Raw genomic sequence first — 16997 nt, forward strand, 5'->3', positions numbered from 1 at the left:
CTTTAAGTGACGTGACTTTCGTAGTCGTTGTCGTACTTTTTGTGTGTTGTCGTCATCTTGAAGACGTGTCTTCCACTACACTCGCTCCCAGTGCACACCAAGAATATATATTTAAAGAAAAAAAAACTATGAAAGTTTTCTTTCGTCCAATCAGAAAACTTAAACGAATTTATTATTCGCATTCGCTGAGCGAAACAAATTTTTAATAGTATGCAAATTCAGCGCAAACGAATATATATGAACATCATGAAGAAGAAGAAGAAGAAGAAGAAGAAGAAGACGGAAATGAAGCAGAAAAGAAAAAAAACGAGTACCAATTTCAAGAATCATTTAATTTATTATCTGCAACTTAGTTTTAATGGACGCACAATTCCAACAGAACCAAAGTTCGCAAGATTCATATTCAATGCATAAAATACACTATGATTATTTACAATGCTTGTTTGTTTGCTTCTTTGCCAAACCGAAGCACTTCATAATCATAATTAATTGGGCAATCGAAATATTGTGAATTCGCTCATATTCATTCACTCTTCGTTCCAGCTGAGTGCTCGTTGTTTGCTTATTTTTTCCTCCCTTCGGGCGCTCTCTTCTCTCTCGCTCCCTCTCTCTCATAAGAACACGCCCGTTTTTGTTGTCATCGACATTTTAAAATGTTCAATCGAAATTCACTGGCGACACACAACACTCGAAACAAACACACTTGAAGCATACATAATTTGTATTCTTCCTTATGATCGTGAAAAGTTTTGTTTATCTTTTCGAGAACGCGCGCATTTTTATTGCGCTCGCGCATTTATATAAGATATAAGAACTTCATCTGTAATCATCACAATTTCATTTGCACGACACGCGAATAAAAATGGAGCGAGAGCATCATGATGATGAAGCTGAAAGAGTTTGCCGAACAAATGACAAGAAGAAGAGAAAAAAGTTGCTTTTGCACAATGGCAAATAAATGTTAATTTCGTACGCAATCGCAAAACTCCACACCATTTGTTTGTTTTGCATTACATTTTCCCGTCTATTGTCAATCCGAAATCCATATACCCTTTGTTTTTTTTTTGCTGTTGATTCTGGTGGTGTTGCTATTGCCCGCTTTCACTTCTTCCACATGAACCATTTTCTGTTGTTTTCCTTCTTTCTTTTGGTGGTTATTTGCAAAAGCAAAACAGAAAAAGAAACACCAAAGTGCGAGTGTCCCACTTTCTGTCCGATTTTTATTTTTTTTATTCATTTGGTTGTTTTTCTGGTGTGTGTGCGTTTTTATTTTCACTCTATTCACTTTTCCCGGTAAAAATTCCACTTTGCCGAATTTTGACGCGAGATTTGTGTACGTGTCCACCACTGTATCGTAACCCAATTGATACCGTTTTTTTTGTCGCCTTCTTCTTCTTCACTCTTTTGGTTTTCCACTCGGAATGCTTTTGTTTTCGAAGCTTTTCATTTTTTTATTTGTTATCGTGTTAATTTTTGACCTCCGCTGCTCCGTCACTCTTTTCGGTTCCAACTCTCGATCTATTTTACGTTTTTGGTTTTCCTGTTTTATTATCAATTTCTCTCTGGCCGATACACAACTGAAACCAGATCTGAAAATAAAAATTGCACGGAGCAAACGAATAAAAAATAAACTCCGAACGGAATTTCAAACAAAAAAAAATAAACAAATGGAATAGCTTGAAGCTTAGAAGATAGGTGTTTTTTTTACCTTTGTTTCGTATGCTCTTCTACCAACGACATGTATGTAAATATTTGTTATTATTATGTTCAAACACACTGAGGTGGTGCGTTTTTCCCTCTACCTCTTTCTTTCGTTCTCTCTCTCTTTCTATCTACTGTTTGTGTCACATTTCGTTGAAATGTTGAAAGTCGAAATTGTGTTCGTTCCATATCAAAAAAATGCTGGCAAACACTGTACGTCTATATGAGAAGGACGTGGCAAATGGTACTTCCGGCAAAACATGAGCGTGAGCGAGGAAACGAGCGAGAGCGAGAGAGAGAGTGCGCTTAATCCTACGCGCGATGTTCGTTTTATCTGTCGTTGCTGTTGTCGCTGTTACTATTATTATTGCTGTCTGTGTGTGTGTTCGGTATGTGTATTCACCTTAATTGTGAATTCACATTGGCGATAGTAGGTTGACTGGTTCTCTGATATAAAATATTGTTTTTAACTTCCTTTTGCCTCCACCTCTCTGACATTATGGAATGACGCAAACGACATACACTCTACCTCCCTCCCACCACTCTCTCTCTCTCTCTCTCTCTCTCTCTCGCGATGACCAACAATAATACATGCATCGTTGAGAAGAGCATAAAAACAAAACATCCATCGCCTAAGCTTATAACTGTGCTTTTGGTTTATGTGTTTGAATTTAAAAAAAAATCGACCAAAAAATACATACATATATGCATCGAATATAAAACAAAAAATAAAAATGGAAACCACTTGCAATCAATAGTAGGAACATTTTTCATATATATCATTTATCGACAGATGACCACCAACAACAACAATTGTGCACCATTTTTTACTCATTTTTGTATCTCATCAATTCTTATTTTTGGTTGCTCTTCATTTTAAATCATTGTTTACAATATATTTCACATTCTTTTTTTAACCATTCACACACGCTCACTCACCCCAACTTCATTTGAAGTCCAAATTGTTTGGGCTTGATTTCATTCATTAAAACAAAACCAAACCAAAAAAAAAAAAAAAAAATCATGAAAATAATCTGGAAATCATAATCATGTTACAAGACATCTAACACAAATACACACATACACAAACACATTACACACATCTATCTCGTACAGACAAAACATTCCACAATCCAAAACACACACAAAAAAAAAGTATTCCATTCATATTCTAACATCGAAGGATCAAAAATAAGACATGAAAATAATGGAATTCAATAAAATCGAATAAATCTGAACGAAACAGGTAAAATCTGGCTGAATTCTGCCCAAAAATGACCTGTTTTTCTCCTGGTGGGCTCAACAACAAAACAGCACTGATCTCTTATTTGAATGAACCCACAGTCTGACAGCAACGTGAATCTCTATGTAAAAATATGACGAAGAAACTAGCGCCATCTCAGGATGTTTTCCCCTACCATATGAGCGTCTATTGAATACCGGTTTGACCGAAGCGCACATATACATGAGTTGACAAGTCAAGCTCGTTAGGTGGCACTAGTTCTGCGTATTTCTGTAGCTGGCAGGTTGTGAATGAACCAAGAAAAATGTCTTAAAATTTACACATACAATTCGTGTATTATAGAGATTTTCTATTACACGTACATATACTATTCGGTTGGGGACATTTTCTATTTCAATTTTACTCTCTCTCTCTCTCTCTCCTCTTTCTATCTCTGCACAACATCAACAATAATCAAATAACAAAATATTATTGTGTTTGACTGAAGGCACGTGATTACTATAAAACGAACATAACATATTACCACTGAATTTAATTAATAAATTAAATTCGTTTTACGTCCGATACGATACGATGATAACATATAATTGATATTGACACACAGCATTGAAGAATCGTACGGCAATTTATGTTTTTTTTTAAAAGCAAATTGTGTTGAGGATACAATACAAAAATTGAAAAAACAAGAAAAAGTCAAAGATGATGAAAACAAGAAAAAACAGAAACAATTTTTTAGGCAAAACAAGGAAAGAAAGGATAAATGCAATAGAACATAGCAATTGTATGTATACACTTAAAGAAAGTGCTTCTTTGTTTATTTTTTCATAGTTTGAAATATACATATCTATCTATATATATATATTCAATCTACATACTAAACGATAATCAACTCTTTTGTTTTTATTTTTCATTTGAAAACACACATTTAGCCAGAAAAGTTCAGCTATTGTGCGTAGCACAGATATAACAACACTTATTTCCAACTAAATATAACCACTTTGAATATAATTCATTTGCGTATATACAATTTAAATTTTCCGTTGATTTTCAGTTTGATGCATTTGTGAGTGACACATCACAAATCGTTTGAACATTTTCGTTTTTATGGCAATTTTTTTTGTTTTCAAACTTACAAATTTTTGCATATAAATATGCTGAATTACAACTTTTATGTTACGTTTTGTTTGGTTTTTCTTAAGTAATCTAAAGCAAAAGCAGCAAAAATGTGCGAATAACATTAAACAAAACAACCATACAACTAAAATGAATACTACTGTCAGGCTACAGTAGCCGCATTATTTTTACTTAGGTTTCAATACAATTTACAACAACAACAACAACAAAAATGAACAAATTGTTTTTAAATCTATAATATCTTTCGTTTGAACAATGTACAACAGAACGAACGCTATACTCAATTGAATAAATAGGAAAGTTGAATCGCGGTTCGATTTTATTTTCGGTTTGATTCTTTTTTTCCGTTCGTTTTTTACTTTTTTTCTTAAATATATTTCATATATCATTTTTCATTTTGGTTGATGTAAAGCTAAGTAAAAGTAGTTCCATTGATATGTTGGGTTAATTTGGAGATGTCATTGAAGAGACTGGTATGATCTGCTATAGAATGGCTATAGCAGTTTTTTTTTGTCCTTCGGCCGTATGTTTCAAAGCAGTAAATCAGCAAAAGATCGAAACCAAAATCTCTCCGTATGAAATCTCTAGATTAATTTGAAATGGATGACAACGACCGATGAACCGCAGACGCTAGATGAATATTTGACAAGAAAACAAACGCACGCGCTCAAGCAAGCAAAAAGACCTATATATACACGTCAAAGTCAATTTCCATATCCCATACATACATTTATTTTTCTTTCAATTCTGGCTCGCATGGGCGACCTAAAAGCCAAAGAATGCCAAACGAACGAACTGAACGAAATACTAGAACATTCAATTTTTCAAGCAAATGCTGTTCTCGCTGCATTTCAAAGTTCGTTCTCATTTTTCTTTCCTTCGTTCAAATTCGATGTGCTCTGTATTTTTTAACGTATGCCAACATATTGGCCAAAAAGCGAGAAAAAAGTACAAATTCGTTCATATTTTCCTCCGTTGGTGAATGAAATGCGCCTCGAATGAACTTGCCCAAAACTTTTGCCAAAAGTTGAAAAGTTCCAAAATGGTCTTTTCGAGGATTATGCCGAGTTTTTTTTTTTCATTCTTCTTATTTTCACCCAAAATGTTTACCTTCAATGGTATGGAGTTGAAAGAAACCGGGTCAAAAAATGAAGTTGAAAATGCACGTAATATGAAGAGAAAAAAAAATGCTTGAAACTTTTATTTCAACAGCGCACACAAGAGAAGAAAAAAAAGATGAGAAATTATAAAATCGTCCCGCACATCTTTTACTCAACTCAACGAACAAAAAATCTGTACGTGTGTAGATAACAAAATGTTGATGCTTGCTGGTGTCATGTAACAATGCAAATTACCTGAAAATAAAACCTATTAATTCTAAGCCACCTGTCTCAAAGAATGAGGATAACCAGAGGCAAAAGCAAAATCTTGCGTTCAAGTCATGGGTCGTTGTCTTCAACAACAGCTACAATAACAACAAATTCATTCTTATTTATAAAACAACAACCAAAAACAATACGAACAACCAGCACGCCGATATTTTTACTGTTATTATTTTACTATTTTGCATTCAAATTCAAAACCAAAAATACCAAAATCGACACACACACACACGCTCTCAATCCGAACCGAAAAAAAAACCAACTCAACTTGGCAACCCGACCAAAAAAAAAAAAACAAAATCGAAACCGAAAACCAAAAAAAACACACACAATAAACAACAACGCGCGACGATGACAACAAAAAACAACTACTGCACAACGCTCTACAATCGCTGCTAAAAATCTAATCCATCGTGTGTTCTACTGAAAACGAAACCGAAAAAAAACCATGTTCTCGACGAACTTGCAATGAACACCGAACAACAACAAACAAACCGAACCAAAATACAACAACAACAACTGGAATGTTCAAAATGAAACAAAAACTATAATTGATTGGCACCGACGATCCTTTGTGCGCGCGTGTGGCATCGCGAATATATACACTTGAAAACTACTCACCTGCAAAATTCATTTTGAAATTTGCAAATGGAAAAACACACACACACACACACACACAATAAATCGCATACGAATACACAAACACAAAATTGCATCAAAATGCGCTAATGCCGATTGAAAACCGATTACACGATACACATCAAATACACTCTATCTCTCACCTTAACACACACACAAATACAACAAAACACACTCAACATGAAATTTTATCGTGCCATATTACACAATATCGCCTTCGCCAAATGCCCATCGCATATGACAATGAACGCGTGCCAAACCGATACCGAACCGAAACAAAAATTAAAAACAAAAAAAAACACGAACGTACGATTACAAATTTAGTCGGATACACGATGCGAGACATTCGATACAAATGGAACGAAGGGCCGAATTCAGTTGGTGTTTCGTCAGAAGTGTCGTTGCCACAGTTTAAGGTTTTAGGACATCGCCAACGAGCTATGGAAATCAGTCTTACAACAGGTACCTGTAGACGGTCACCGATTATCAAAACAATTTTCTTCTTTTTTTCAATATTTTTTTTTTTCGATCCGATTCTTATTTTGGTTTGATTGTCTTTTCTAACAAAACATTTTATAGAATATCTCTTTTTTACAAACCATTAACACCACCTTTCAGTTCATAAATTTCTCTGTCTCACACTCTCTGTATATCTATTTCTCAGCCTCATTTGTCTTTCTACTCAGTTTTCGTATAGCAAAAAAAAAGAAGAAAAATACAACAAATTTAACATGTGTATACATCATTCTATCCATGTTATATTGTTCTCATCTCTGCTCTATAGTTTTGTTCTATTCTCACATCTCGAGTATTTTAAATTTTCGTCTCTTCATTTTCTCTCTCTGTCATTTCATTCAATGTGTTTTTTTTTTTGGTCAATATCGTTCATTTCTCGTCTCTCACATACATTTCTCTTCATTTCCTTGTTATATTCCCTTCTTTATATCTCTCGTCAGTAGGATCGATGTGAATATATATCATCTGTATTTGATCCTTGTATCTATCGTAATATGCAGTTTTCCGTCATTTCTTTTGTTACTCATTGAACTTCATACCAGTTTGTATTTGTTTTTTGTCATACTATTCATAATTTCGATTCTCCCATTAGTCATAATCCAAAAAAGATCTCAACGTGATCGCTAAACTGATTGTTCGAAGGAAATAAACCTGATTTCAAATGCGAAGGATTTACAATGGATCCCAATTGATGGAGGAAGATTTCAAACATATTTCGCTCAAATTTCAACGTGAATCGGTTTTTTAAATTCCTCAGAATGGATTCATGAGCCATGGACCATGGACCGACCATGCTGACATCGAGTCTAGTCATCACTGGGTCGCTCTCCCAAGAAAATGCTCACTGATTAATATCACATTCATGCACAAACTCAATTCATTTCAAAGAGCCATTGGTGAATAATTGTTCACAATCATTATCATTTCATTGGTGTCTTTTCACAAATCAATTTTCTGCCAAAAAGAAACGCACTCCTGTCAAAGCAACTATTTTTTCAATTTCAAATGTACTTTCTCAAATGCATTTGGTTTTTTTTTTTTTGAAAATAATAATTCCAAATTCATCGTGCATTTGGACAACACTCCATCCCAATTGATTCAATGAATGTATAGAAAAATCGAATTTACTGAATTTGTATCGTTAACATCCCTTTGACCAATTTATCTCGTTCATATTATCTCGACTACCTACGGTCGACACATTAAATGTTTTTTTTCCCTCCAAATTCATTCCGCTTAACTCAATTGTTTTTATTTATTCAGTTCGCATGCACATTTTTCTCGTCTGTCATATTGTGTTTGAACAAAAAATAAAACGAATAATCACATGTACAGAAGAAAAGCTCACATTTCTATCTCACCCATGAAAATATATTGCATTGTATTTAGCTTATGACATCACATAGATTAAGAAGTTCTGAACAAGAACTGGCATCTCACATACATATATATCTGTACCTATTTTCATGTTCAGCCATAAATAACAAAAACCAAACAAAACACAACAAATTTACCAATGAAAAAACAAATACATGTGTACAATTCGACACTCTCTACCAGCATATAATTATGTACCATTTTGCACGTAGCATAAATGAATCTTGATATGACCGCTTTAATGCAGTAAACGCTTTTCCGCTTTTCTGCAACAAAAAAATCTAGTGTTTTTTTTTTAGAACAATCATTATACAAAATGATTGATGTAACAAAGCCAACCGAGATGTAAAAAATATAACACACTCACTCTCACACACTTAACCAAAATTGATATTTTATTCTAACAATTGAGCAACAAAATTTTTGATATATAAAGCATATATTCGATTCATTCATTCAACGGAAAGCGAATTTCATACAAACATCGACGCAACTTTATTTTCCATACAAAAAGTGTGCGACCGCACACAGGAACACGCATTTTTCGTTCCTGACCATTTTAATCAACATCAGTGAATATATTCATTTTTTGCCTTCATTTCTTCTTTGATTTGGATGCATTGAGTATTTAAGTTTGAGATGCTCCAAATATGTTTGCATTTATTTTTCGTCATTCATATATTCATAACAGTTCATTGGTTTTTGGAAGAGAGCGAACCACAGCTCCAACACCTGGAATTTTTCATTTACACACACACACACACACACTCTCTATCTCTCTTTACCTCTATTTCTCTATCTCTATATATATTTCTTCCAATCATTTTCTGTTTTCTCAACCTCCCCTCCCCCATTCAAACAACAACAAAAAAACAAAATCGTACGTACTCAATCTCACACAATTCAGTCAATCGCGTGGAGGCGCCAAATATGGAATCGACCAATTCAAAATTTGATCCAATTGGCTGTAAATTGTGTTTTTTAACCAAGCAAAATTCCAAAGAAAAAAAAACTAAACAATTCGATCCACCTGAAAATCTGTGTCGAGCGCAAACCAAATAAAAATTGCGCATTTCAAAAACGACCAAACTATTGAATGACATACAAAATGTCAGGCAATGATGAAAAAAATCAAATTGGTGATGCGTTTTATTTTTAACCCTAAAAATTAAAATATTTTTTCATGTACAAACAAAGAAAGAAAAAAAAATTTAAAAAAAATTAAACACACAAATACACATACACATATTAAAAAAAATGATGATGTAAATAAGACGACAAAATCATTGGAAATACTCTCACACACAAAATAACCAAAAAAAAAAAACCGAACAGACGGGAAATACCAAATATACACACAATATTTCTACTATATGAAAGTATTGTACAAAAAAATACAACATATAACACACATACACACACAAATTGGGCGAATTCGTTAATTGGTCCAATGCGCCAGCAATGCATCTTCTTCTTTTTTTATGTTTTCTTTTTCGATGGAAATTGCAATGTGATGCATTTCACTGTTTGGAACGGGCGCCAGCTTTCCAAATAGCACGGGTGCGGCTATGTATGAAACGAGACACACGACTCTCTCTCTCTCACATACACATATATATTCACATAAACAAAATGTATGAAAAAAAAAAGTTATACGTTCCGGCACCCGTACCACATTGACCCAAGAACTGTGGAAAATGCACCAACAACAACAAATAAAACCCAAATGCAATTTCCATTCCCGTATGCTTTGCACTTGTTCAACACATGTATACGTATATATGGCTATATATATGTATATTCAAACACCAAAAGAACCGAACATGACCAATTCATAAGTTTTGTAATTAATCTCTCTTTTGTAGTCGTAGAAACCAAACGCAATCATTCGTCTCAAACTTTTCTGCCAACAGAATGTGACACAATTCATTTGCTCATGAATTGAACTTCTTCACACCGAGAAGAAGAAGTGGAAAAAACCGGTGGATTGATGTAATTGCTAAATTGTCGTTAATAATCAACATTTGGCTTATGTTTCCGTTGAAAAAATATTTTTGGAGTCTGGCAATTAATCTGTTTGATGCTAGCAACACAAAAAATTCTTCCTCCCATTTGATGCTATGTAAAACTACGACGAAGAACAAAATTTGGAACCTAAAAAAGTGCGTGCAATTGCACGGTGCAAAAAATTTTCAATAAAAAATGAAGAAAAATCATCAATAAATTTGCGAAAGCAAGGGAGAAAGCTGGATCACAGCAGGAACCGGTTTATTCTGTTGATGGAAAATCTTTCGATGATGAAATGCGGCTTTTCAATTCAATGTGCTTTTTTGTTTCCTTATTAGTTCTATCACTAAAAAATGAATACTCTTTTATTTTCCTTCGTACATTAGAACATTGCATTTGACTACATTTCGAATCCATCTGATCAAATTCAAATTTCTTTGCTCACAAAGTGAAAAACATCTTTTTTTTATCAAGAAAAAAGAGACCGAATATCCTAAATTCAATTCCAAACCGACAAAAAAAGAGAAAATCGTGACATTTTGATGTAGGGAGATCGACATATGTTATTCATTGGACATATTTTCTTGCAGGCCAAATCTTGCGATAATATCAAATCAGAAAAAAAAACAGAAAACGATTTGATTATTTTTATTTAAACAGACAAGAACTGTGGATAGTGACTGATTTGGTGCTATCAAAATGGTCAAATAGAAAGAACGACCCAAAATACAGAAACACAAAAACACACTCAGCAAACAGACAAACCAACACACACACACACACACATTTACACTCATACAAATGATAATAAACTCCCCCGAAAAAAAGAACATACCAAACAAATACAATTGATAACCATAATTGAATTAAAATGAAAAATCAGCAAATGAAAATGGAGTGAATATACATATATATCCAGAACACGCAGAAAATTACAAAAAAAAACGAGACACGATTGAAACACACGATTTTATTTATAACATGATCGTAATCCGGATTTTCATTTAAACTTTTGAACGTTCACATCCAGAAACAAAACGGAAAAAAACGGATTTTTTTCTCTCACATCCTTCATATCATCATGAAGAATCTGTCATTTTCATTTTAATATTGGCAATTGCTTAATACTTTTTTTTCGTTTCAATTTGTCTGTGTTACGTTTTTCATTTGTCATTTAATTAACAGCAAGACTGTTTATTTTACGTGTGGCTCCATTTTCACTGTCGCCTATTTGCTGTGTATTCGATTTGCATTTTGTGATATATTTTTCGTTCTCTCATCTCATCATACACTCACTATGTATGTATTTTTCCGTATTTTTCATTAAAGAGGAAAAAAAGAAGGATATATTTTTTGTATCTCAACATTTTGTGTTCATTTGTTATATCTGTATATGAATGTTATCCTTGGGAAAAAGTGTCTTCGATTTGCAAAGAAGACATCTTTGTCCGAATTCTCTTCATTCATCCCTCTCACTCTCTCTCTCTCCCTCTCTCTCTCTCTATTTCATTGAAAACATTTTCTTTTTATTAACACCATGTTGCATTTTAAACCATATTCCTTTGAACTTTTCTTTTTCTTTTTCTTTAAAGAACCAAAACGACATTCCATCATTCTATCCCCACTGACAATCTGTGTATTTTTTCTTCTGTTTCCATTCTATTTTCTATCACTTCATATATTCATGCGTTTTTTCATTCCTTTCCTTTTCAATTTGTAAATGTGTGTGTATATACGATGGTATTTATCTGTAGAAAACTAACTCCTTCCAATCCACCTCTCTTTCGACAAAAAAATCTTATTCATTTGATTTCATTCAACACGTACATTTTCGTTATCAATTCATTATTTTCCGAATGAAAGGCGCCGGATTTATATTTCGGTCATTTTAATACTTTATCTCCCAAAAACAGTCCTTGTGTGATGTTGTTTTGTTATTTTTTTCGCCGTCAGCCCAATCGAATCTGATGATCTGTGGCGGCAAGATTAAGAGGCGGTTTGAATGCAATTTCAATTGAACTTGAATTGCTGCACCTCATTATCACGATTTATCCGTCGTGAGAATTGATAAACGAAAAAATAGCTTAATGTAATCAAGTGAAGTTTCACATTGAGCAAAAAAAAAAAAAAATTGAAAAAGACAAAATCCATCACGAAAAGGAAAAAAAGAAAAAAAATCAAGAACTTGCCTGGGCAAATACGGGAAAAAATAAGGAAAAAACATCCACAAAATACCACATTAAACCCTCAATTTTTTTTCTATCTCTTTTTTCCGAATTTATATTTTTTTTTCTTTTTCATAAAAGTAAAACCAAAATTCCCCCAAAACAGAAAAAAAAAAATTAATAAAAAATGTAACAACAACAAAAACAAACCAACCAATTTGAAACCATAAAACTAAACGATAAAATATTATGTACAAAAATATTTTATAGGAAACTACTCACGATTAGCATGTGAAATCCAGTTCGTGCGTTCTATGGGATACTATCTAATTCAAATTTATATCCCATCTGGATTGATTGTAATTATATCGTGGGTATCCTTCTGGTTAAATAGGTAAATATTAAGAATTTCCAAGCAGAAATATAATAGGTTATAAATAAATGGGTCTATATACAGCAGCCAACCAGCGCACACACATATACACGAAGCAAAACAAAAAACAAAAAAAAAAACAATATGTAGATATGACCGAAAAAAAGCGATACAAATTTACCTATCAACCTATTATACATCTATTCTTAATATTTACAAACAGAAATGCAACACCAGCTCGTGTTGCCCTTGGCGTCACCACTGTGTTGACTATGACCACACTTATGTCATCGACTAATGCAGCATTACCAAAAATCTCGTACGTTAAATCAATTGACGTTTATCTGGGCACATGTTTCGTCATGGTTTTTGCCAGTCTATTGGGTAAACAAGAATACAAATTACAAACACACCATACACACAAAACACACTAACAACAACAAAGAAATCATTAAAGATTCCATTTGTTATGTTAATTTACCTGTTGTTTTTCTTCCAAACAAAAAAAAAACATAATCAATCGGCGTCGAATCGAGCTCTTTCGAGGACGACCGAACACGAAAAAAAAGAAAACATAAATAACTAACAGAACGTTATATTGTGTTCGATTTCCGATTTGTGTTCAATTAATAATTTCCATTTAGTTGATTGTTTCAATTTTATACCCGATCTTTTCGTACCTTTTCCGTTTCTGTTTTTTCTTCGTTTATTCTTCAATCTTTGTCTATCTTCTCTCTCTCTCTCTTTCACACTCACTCTTTGGTTATCGAAGCCTTTTTTTAATTTATCACTGTTAATTTACATTTTATCTTTCTCTCTATCTCTGCATTTTGTGGCTTGGACATTTTGTCCAAGCAGCAAACCGAATTAATTTTGATTCATTTTTTTTGAAACCATTTCTTTTTTTATATTGAAAAAATGAAAAAAAAAAAACAGCAACAAATTCCAATCTAGACACAAAATTCAAACGAATCTATTTTTTCTTTTCAACATTTTGTTCATTTGATTGATGTGAATGTATTGGTGTTGTGATTTTTGAATTTGGTTTTGGTCACTCATTCTCTGATCACCCGAACTTTTATTTTCATGTCCAATTTTTTTGTTTTGATTTTATGAATTTCTTATTTTGTTCCGATTGAATCAACAACAACGAAAATTGCAATTCCGATTGATTGAAAATTCCGCTTTTTTCTCTCTCTTTTCCTCTGAATCGCCATAGGCTGATTGATGTTGGTCGTAGAGCTTATTATTTATTTAAATCTCATTTTTTCTGTTCTTCAACCGCGCCGATGTTTTATTCCTCTCTCTCACTCTCGTTTTCTTGTCGCATTAGTAAAATGCATTGCAAATAAGCTCCGATTTAATTTTGTTTAACACCCACTCTCTCTCGCCAAAATTGCAAGCACTTCTTTTTTTTCAAATGCGTTCGTCACAAACGAACACAGCAAATAAAAAATGATTAAAAACACAAATGAATAAATGGAAATGAATTAGATGAAAAAAAAAGTTTTATTTCGCTTGCCATTTCTGGTTTCATTGAGCAAATTTATTCAATTACTCACTGAAAAGGGAATTAGTACGATTGACATACATCAATGGTAATTTATCAAATTACCACCATTACTATTGGCGAAAGTAGTAATATTGTATGTATTGTATCAGCTCTGCTGTGCAATATTACTACGTTTTGGTTGGAAAACTCTCGGAAAAGCGCTACTGTGGAAAATCGGGAAATCGGGGGAAATTCAGACCAGTCTCAATCGATCAGGCGGAAAATTTCATGTGAGGTAGCGATTTTCAAGCGAAAAAACCATCCATTTCTGAGATAAATGAAAAAAATCGGAAATATCGGCTAGTTTTTTCCATTTATCTCAGAAACGGATGTTTCTTTCGCTTGAAAATCGCCCTTGGGGTCGCTACCTCACATGAAATTTTCCGCCTGATCGATTGAGACTGGTCTGAATTTTCCCCGATTTCCCACAGTAGCGCTTTTCCGAGAGTTTTTCAACCAATACATAGTAATATTGCACAGCAGAGCAGATACAATACATACAATATTACTACTTTCGCCAATAGTAATGGTGGTATTTTGATAAATTACCATTGGTGTATGTCAACCGTACTAATTCCGTTCTCTGTGAGTATCAATGAATAAATGATTCATATCTCGCCAACATTATTTCACCGTAGAACAATTTTTCCCGCATTTTTTTTCTCTCTTTATGAAACAACAAATCAAACAAAAATAGCATAAATAAAACCGATTTGCAGACATTTAATATACATGCAAAGAACAGAACCAACAGAACCATAAAAATAGCATATCCAAATGAAAGTAAAAGAACCGAATTGATAATTATTCGTATTTTTCTCTCATCAAAGCGAATCGAATCTCAGAGCGCTGCACTTTTCGATGTTTATGGCTATAAACACTATTCCTTTATTTCTCTATCTATCAAACAAACAAACAAAATTCTAACGCAAAACGATGTACGATAAAAAAAAACCCTTTAACAACAAACAAAAAATGAGAATTCCTTCTATTGTATATCAATTCCATTTTGAATTTCTATGTTTCTCCTTCCTTTTTTTTCTCTTTCTCCATAAATCACTCTATCATTTTCTCCGTCACATACATATTTTTCGAAAGTAATTCATTCGATTTTCGTTCAAGTTTTTCGCACTCCAACGTTTTGGGTGTTGTAAAACAAAATATGAATCCTTTGTACCAAGAATATTCTTCGCACAAATCAATTCTAACTTTTCCAAATCTTCTCTTGCAAATTCTTTCATGTGTTTCAACCGAAATTTTCGTTTCTTTTGTCATGGTCCCCAATGTCTATCTCAATTTTTCCTCAAATCAATGCGAGGGAAGATGTGTAATTTGAACCAAATTTTCATTTCAAATTGGAGCGAATGTATATCGTCCGGTGCAACAATACAAAACCAGAGAGAAAGCCAATTCATCCACTACTCGAACTATGAAAACAAAAAAAACGCCTTTTTTTCGATCCAGATTTGGATATTGTTGGCATCGGATGAAAGTTTTCACGTCGTTTTTCGCTTTAATTTATTTGACCATCATCCATCATGTTTTCTTTTAGTCAATTTTACCCATTGCAGTTGAACATTGGAAACACGCGGTGGCTTTGTATGACAGGTTTGATAGAAACATTGCATTGCCACACTTGTGGCATATTCCACACATGTATATAATGACAACATTTGAAAAAAAAAATCCAAACAAAAAAAAAACGCTTTTTCCGTATTATCATTTCATTTCCACTGCTGAGTTTTTGAAGCGAAATCAAGCCATTTTTTTCTCTTCTGTTAGCTTTGAATTCGACTATACCGTAATTTTCCAATTCAATATTTTTTTCTTTTTATATTCTAATAACATAAATCGTTCAATGAAATCATTTCATCCCCTTTCCACCTCAACATATATTTCGTTCATTTGTGTCCGTTGTCGGTAAAATGCTTTTTCGATGTGAATGAAATGGAACCATTTATCGTTAAATTAGTCATAGTAGATGCCTGTTCCATCCAAAATGTTCATCGTTTTTACCTTCAACCATGTATTAATGGAATGAGCTCAAAGAAACAAACAAAACCATCCTTTAGCTATGAGAAAAAAATAGCGTCCACTCTTAATATTGGCCATCAATTGTGGCCAGAAAACGATAGTGCCATTTAGTGTTAAACCGAAATAAAAAGCCTCTTTGGTTGAAACAAGAATCCCTCAAACATTTGATCGCATTTCAAAATTAGGATGAATATTAAATCGTTTTTTAGTTGTTATTCGTTTGAAAATTGACATTATATAGTCATTTGGTTTGATTGCAGCCTGTGTTCGAAGAAAAGCAAACGAACAAACAACCAAAACAAAATACCTATAGCTATATCATCGCATTCAATTATTTGGAATTTGCAATCTGCGGTAGTGTTGCATACTCTCTCTCTCTCTCTCTCTCTCTCTCTCTCTCTCTCTCTCTCTCTCTATCAGCTTAGTGATTACATTGAACGAGAAGAGAAAAAAAAACCACAACTTCTACGACAGAATGGAATGAACGAGTGAACGAACGAACGAAAAAACAAGCGAGCAGCACACACAACACGATTGCAAATGTGATTGTGATGAGGCTCTGAAGCAATCTATTCTGTGTGAATAATTGAAGGCTTTGGGATAAGTTCTGCCTGCAAGTACCAAGACTCCGATTGGAGTGGCGAGCGAATAAAAAAATTGAGTTTTGCATGCATGCATAATACTTAAAACAAAGTAGGGAAAAAATAATAACATTGTTTGGCATTGCAAAACTGATGGACAGACATTAAAACGTCTTCGGTATCAAAAAAAAACCTGGTGGAATAGACATCACGTTTTCTGAGCCAATTGGCTTTATTTCTCCTTCGCTTTTCACTTTTCATATAGAAATAGCTTCCATTGCTGTTGCGCCCAA

At 33.4% G+C, this 16997-nt stretch overlaps 1 protein-coding gene across 6 annotated transcripts in view; it reads left to right on the plus strand.

Annotated features, from left to right (window-relative positions):
• Positions 1-16997, plus strand: part of LOC129577290 (gamma-aminobutyric acid receptor subunit beta) — a 96991-nt gene that overhangs the window by 65986 nt on the left and 14008 nt on the right. For 4 of the 6 annotated variants that reach the window (XM_055464063.1, XM_055464064.1, XM_055464065.1 and 1 more), the window contains exons 7-9: positions 6424-6561; positions 12435-12558; positions 12761-12921. In XM_055464063.1, coding sequence (XP_055320038.1) covers positions 6424-6561; positions 12435-12558; positions 12761-12921 — 423 coding nt within the window. The remainder of the gene's footprint in view (positions 1-6423; positions 6562-12434; positions 12559-12760; positions 12922-16997) is intronic. The other 2 variants (XM_055464069.1, XM_055464070.1) reach the window with 1 other exon arrangement.

This window comes from Sitodiplosis mosellana, unplaced genomic scaffold, assembly GCF_009176505.1.
Source record: "Sitodiplosis mosellana isolate CC-2019 unplaced genomic scaffold, AAFC_SMos_1.0 Smas_scaffold_6197, whole genome shotgun sequence".
Taxonomy (NCBI): domain Eukaryota; kingdom Metazoa; phylum Arthropoda; class Insecta; order Diptera; family Cecidomyiidae; genus Sitodiplosis; species Sitodiplosis mosellana.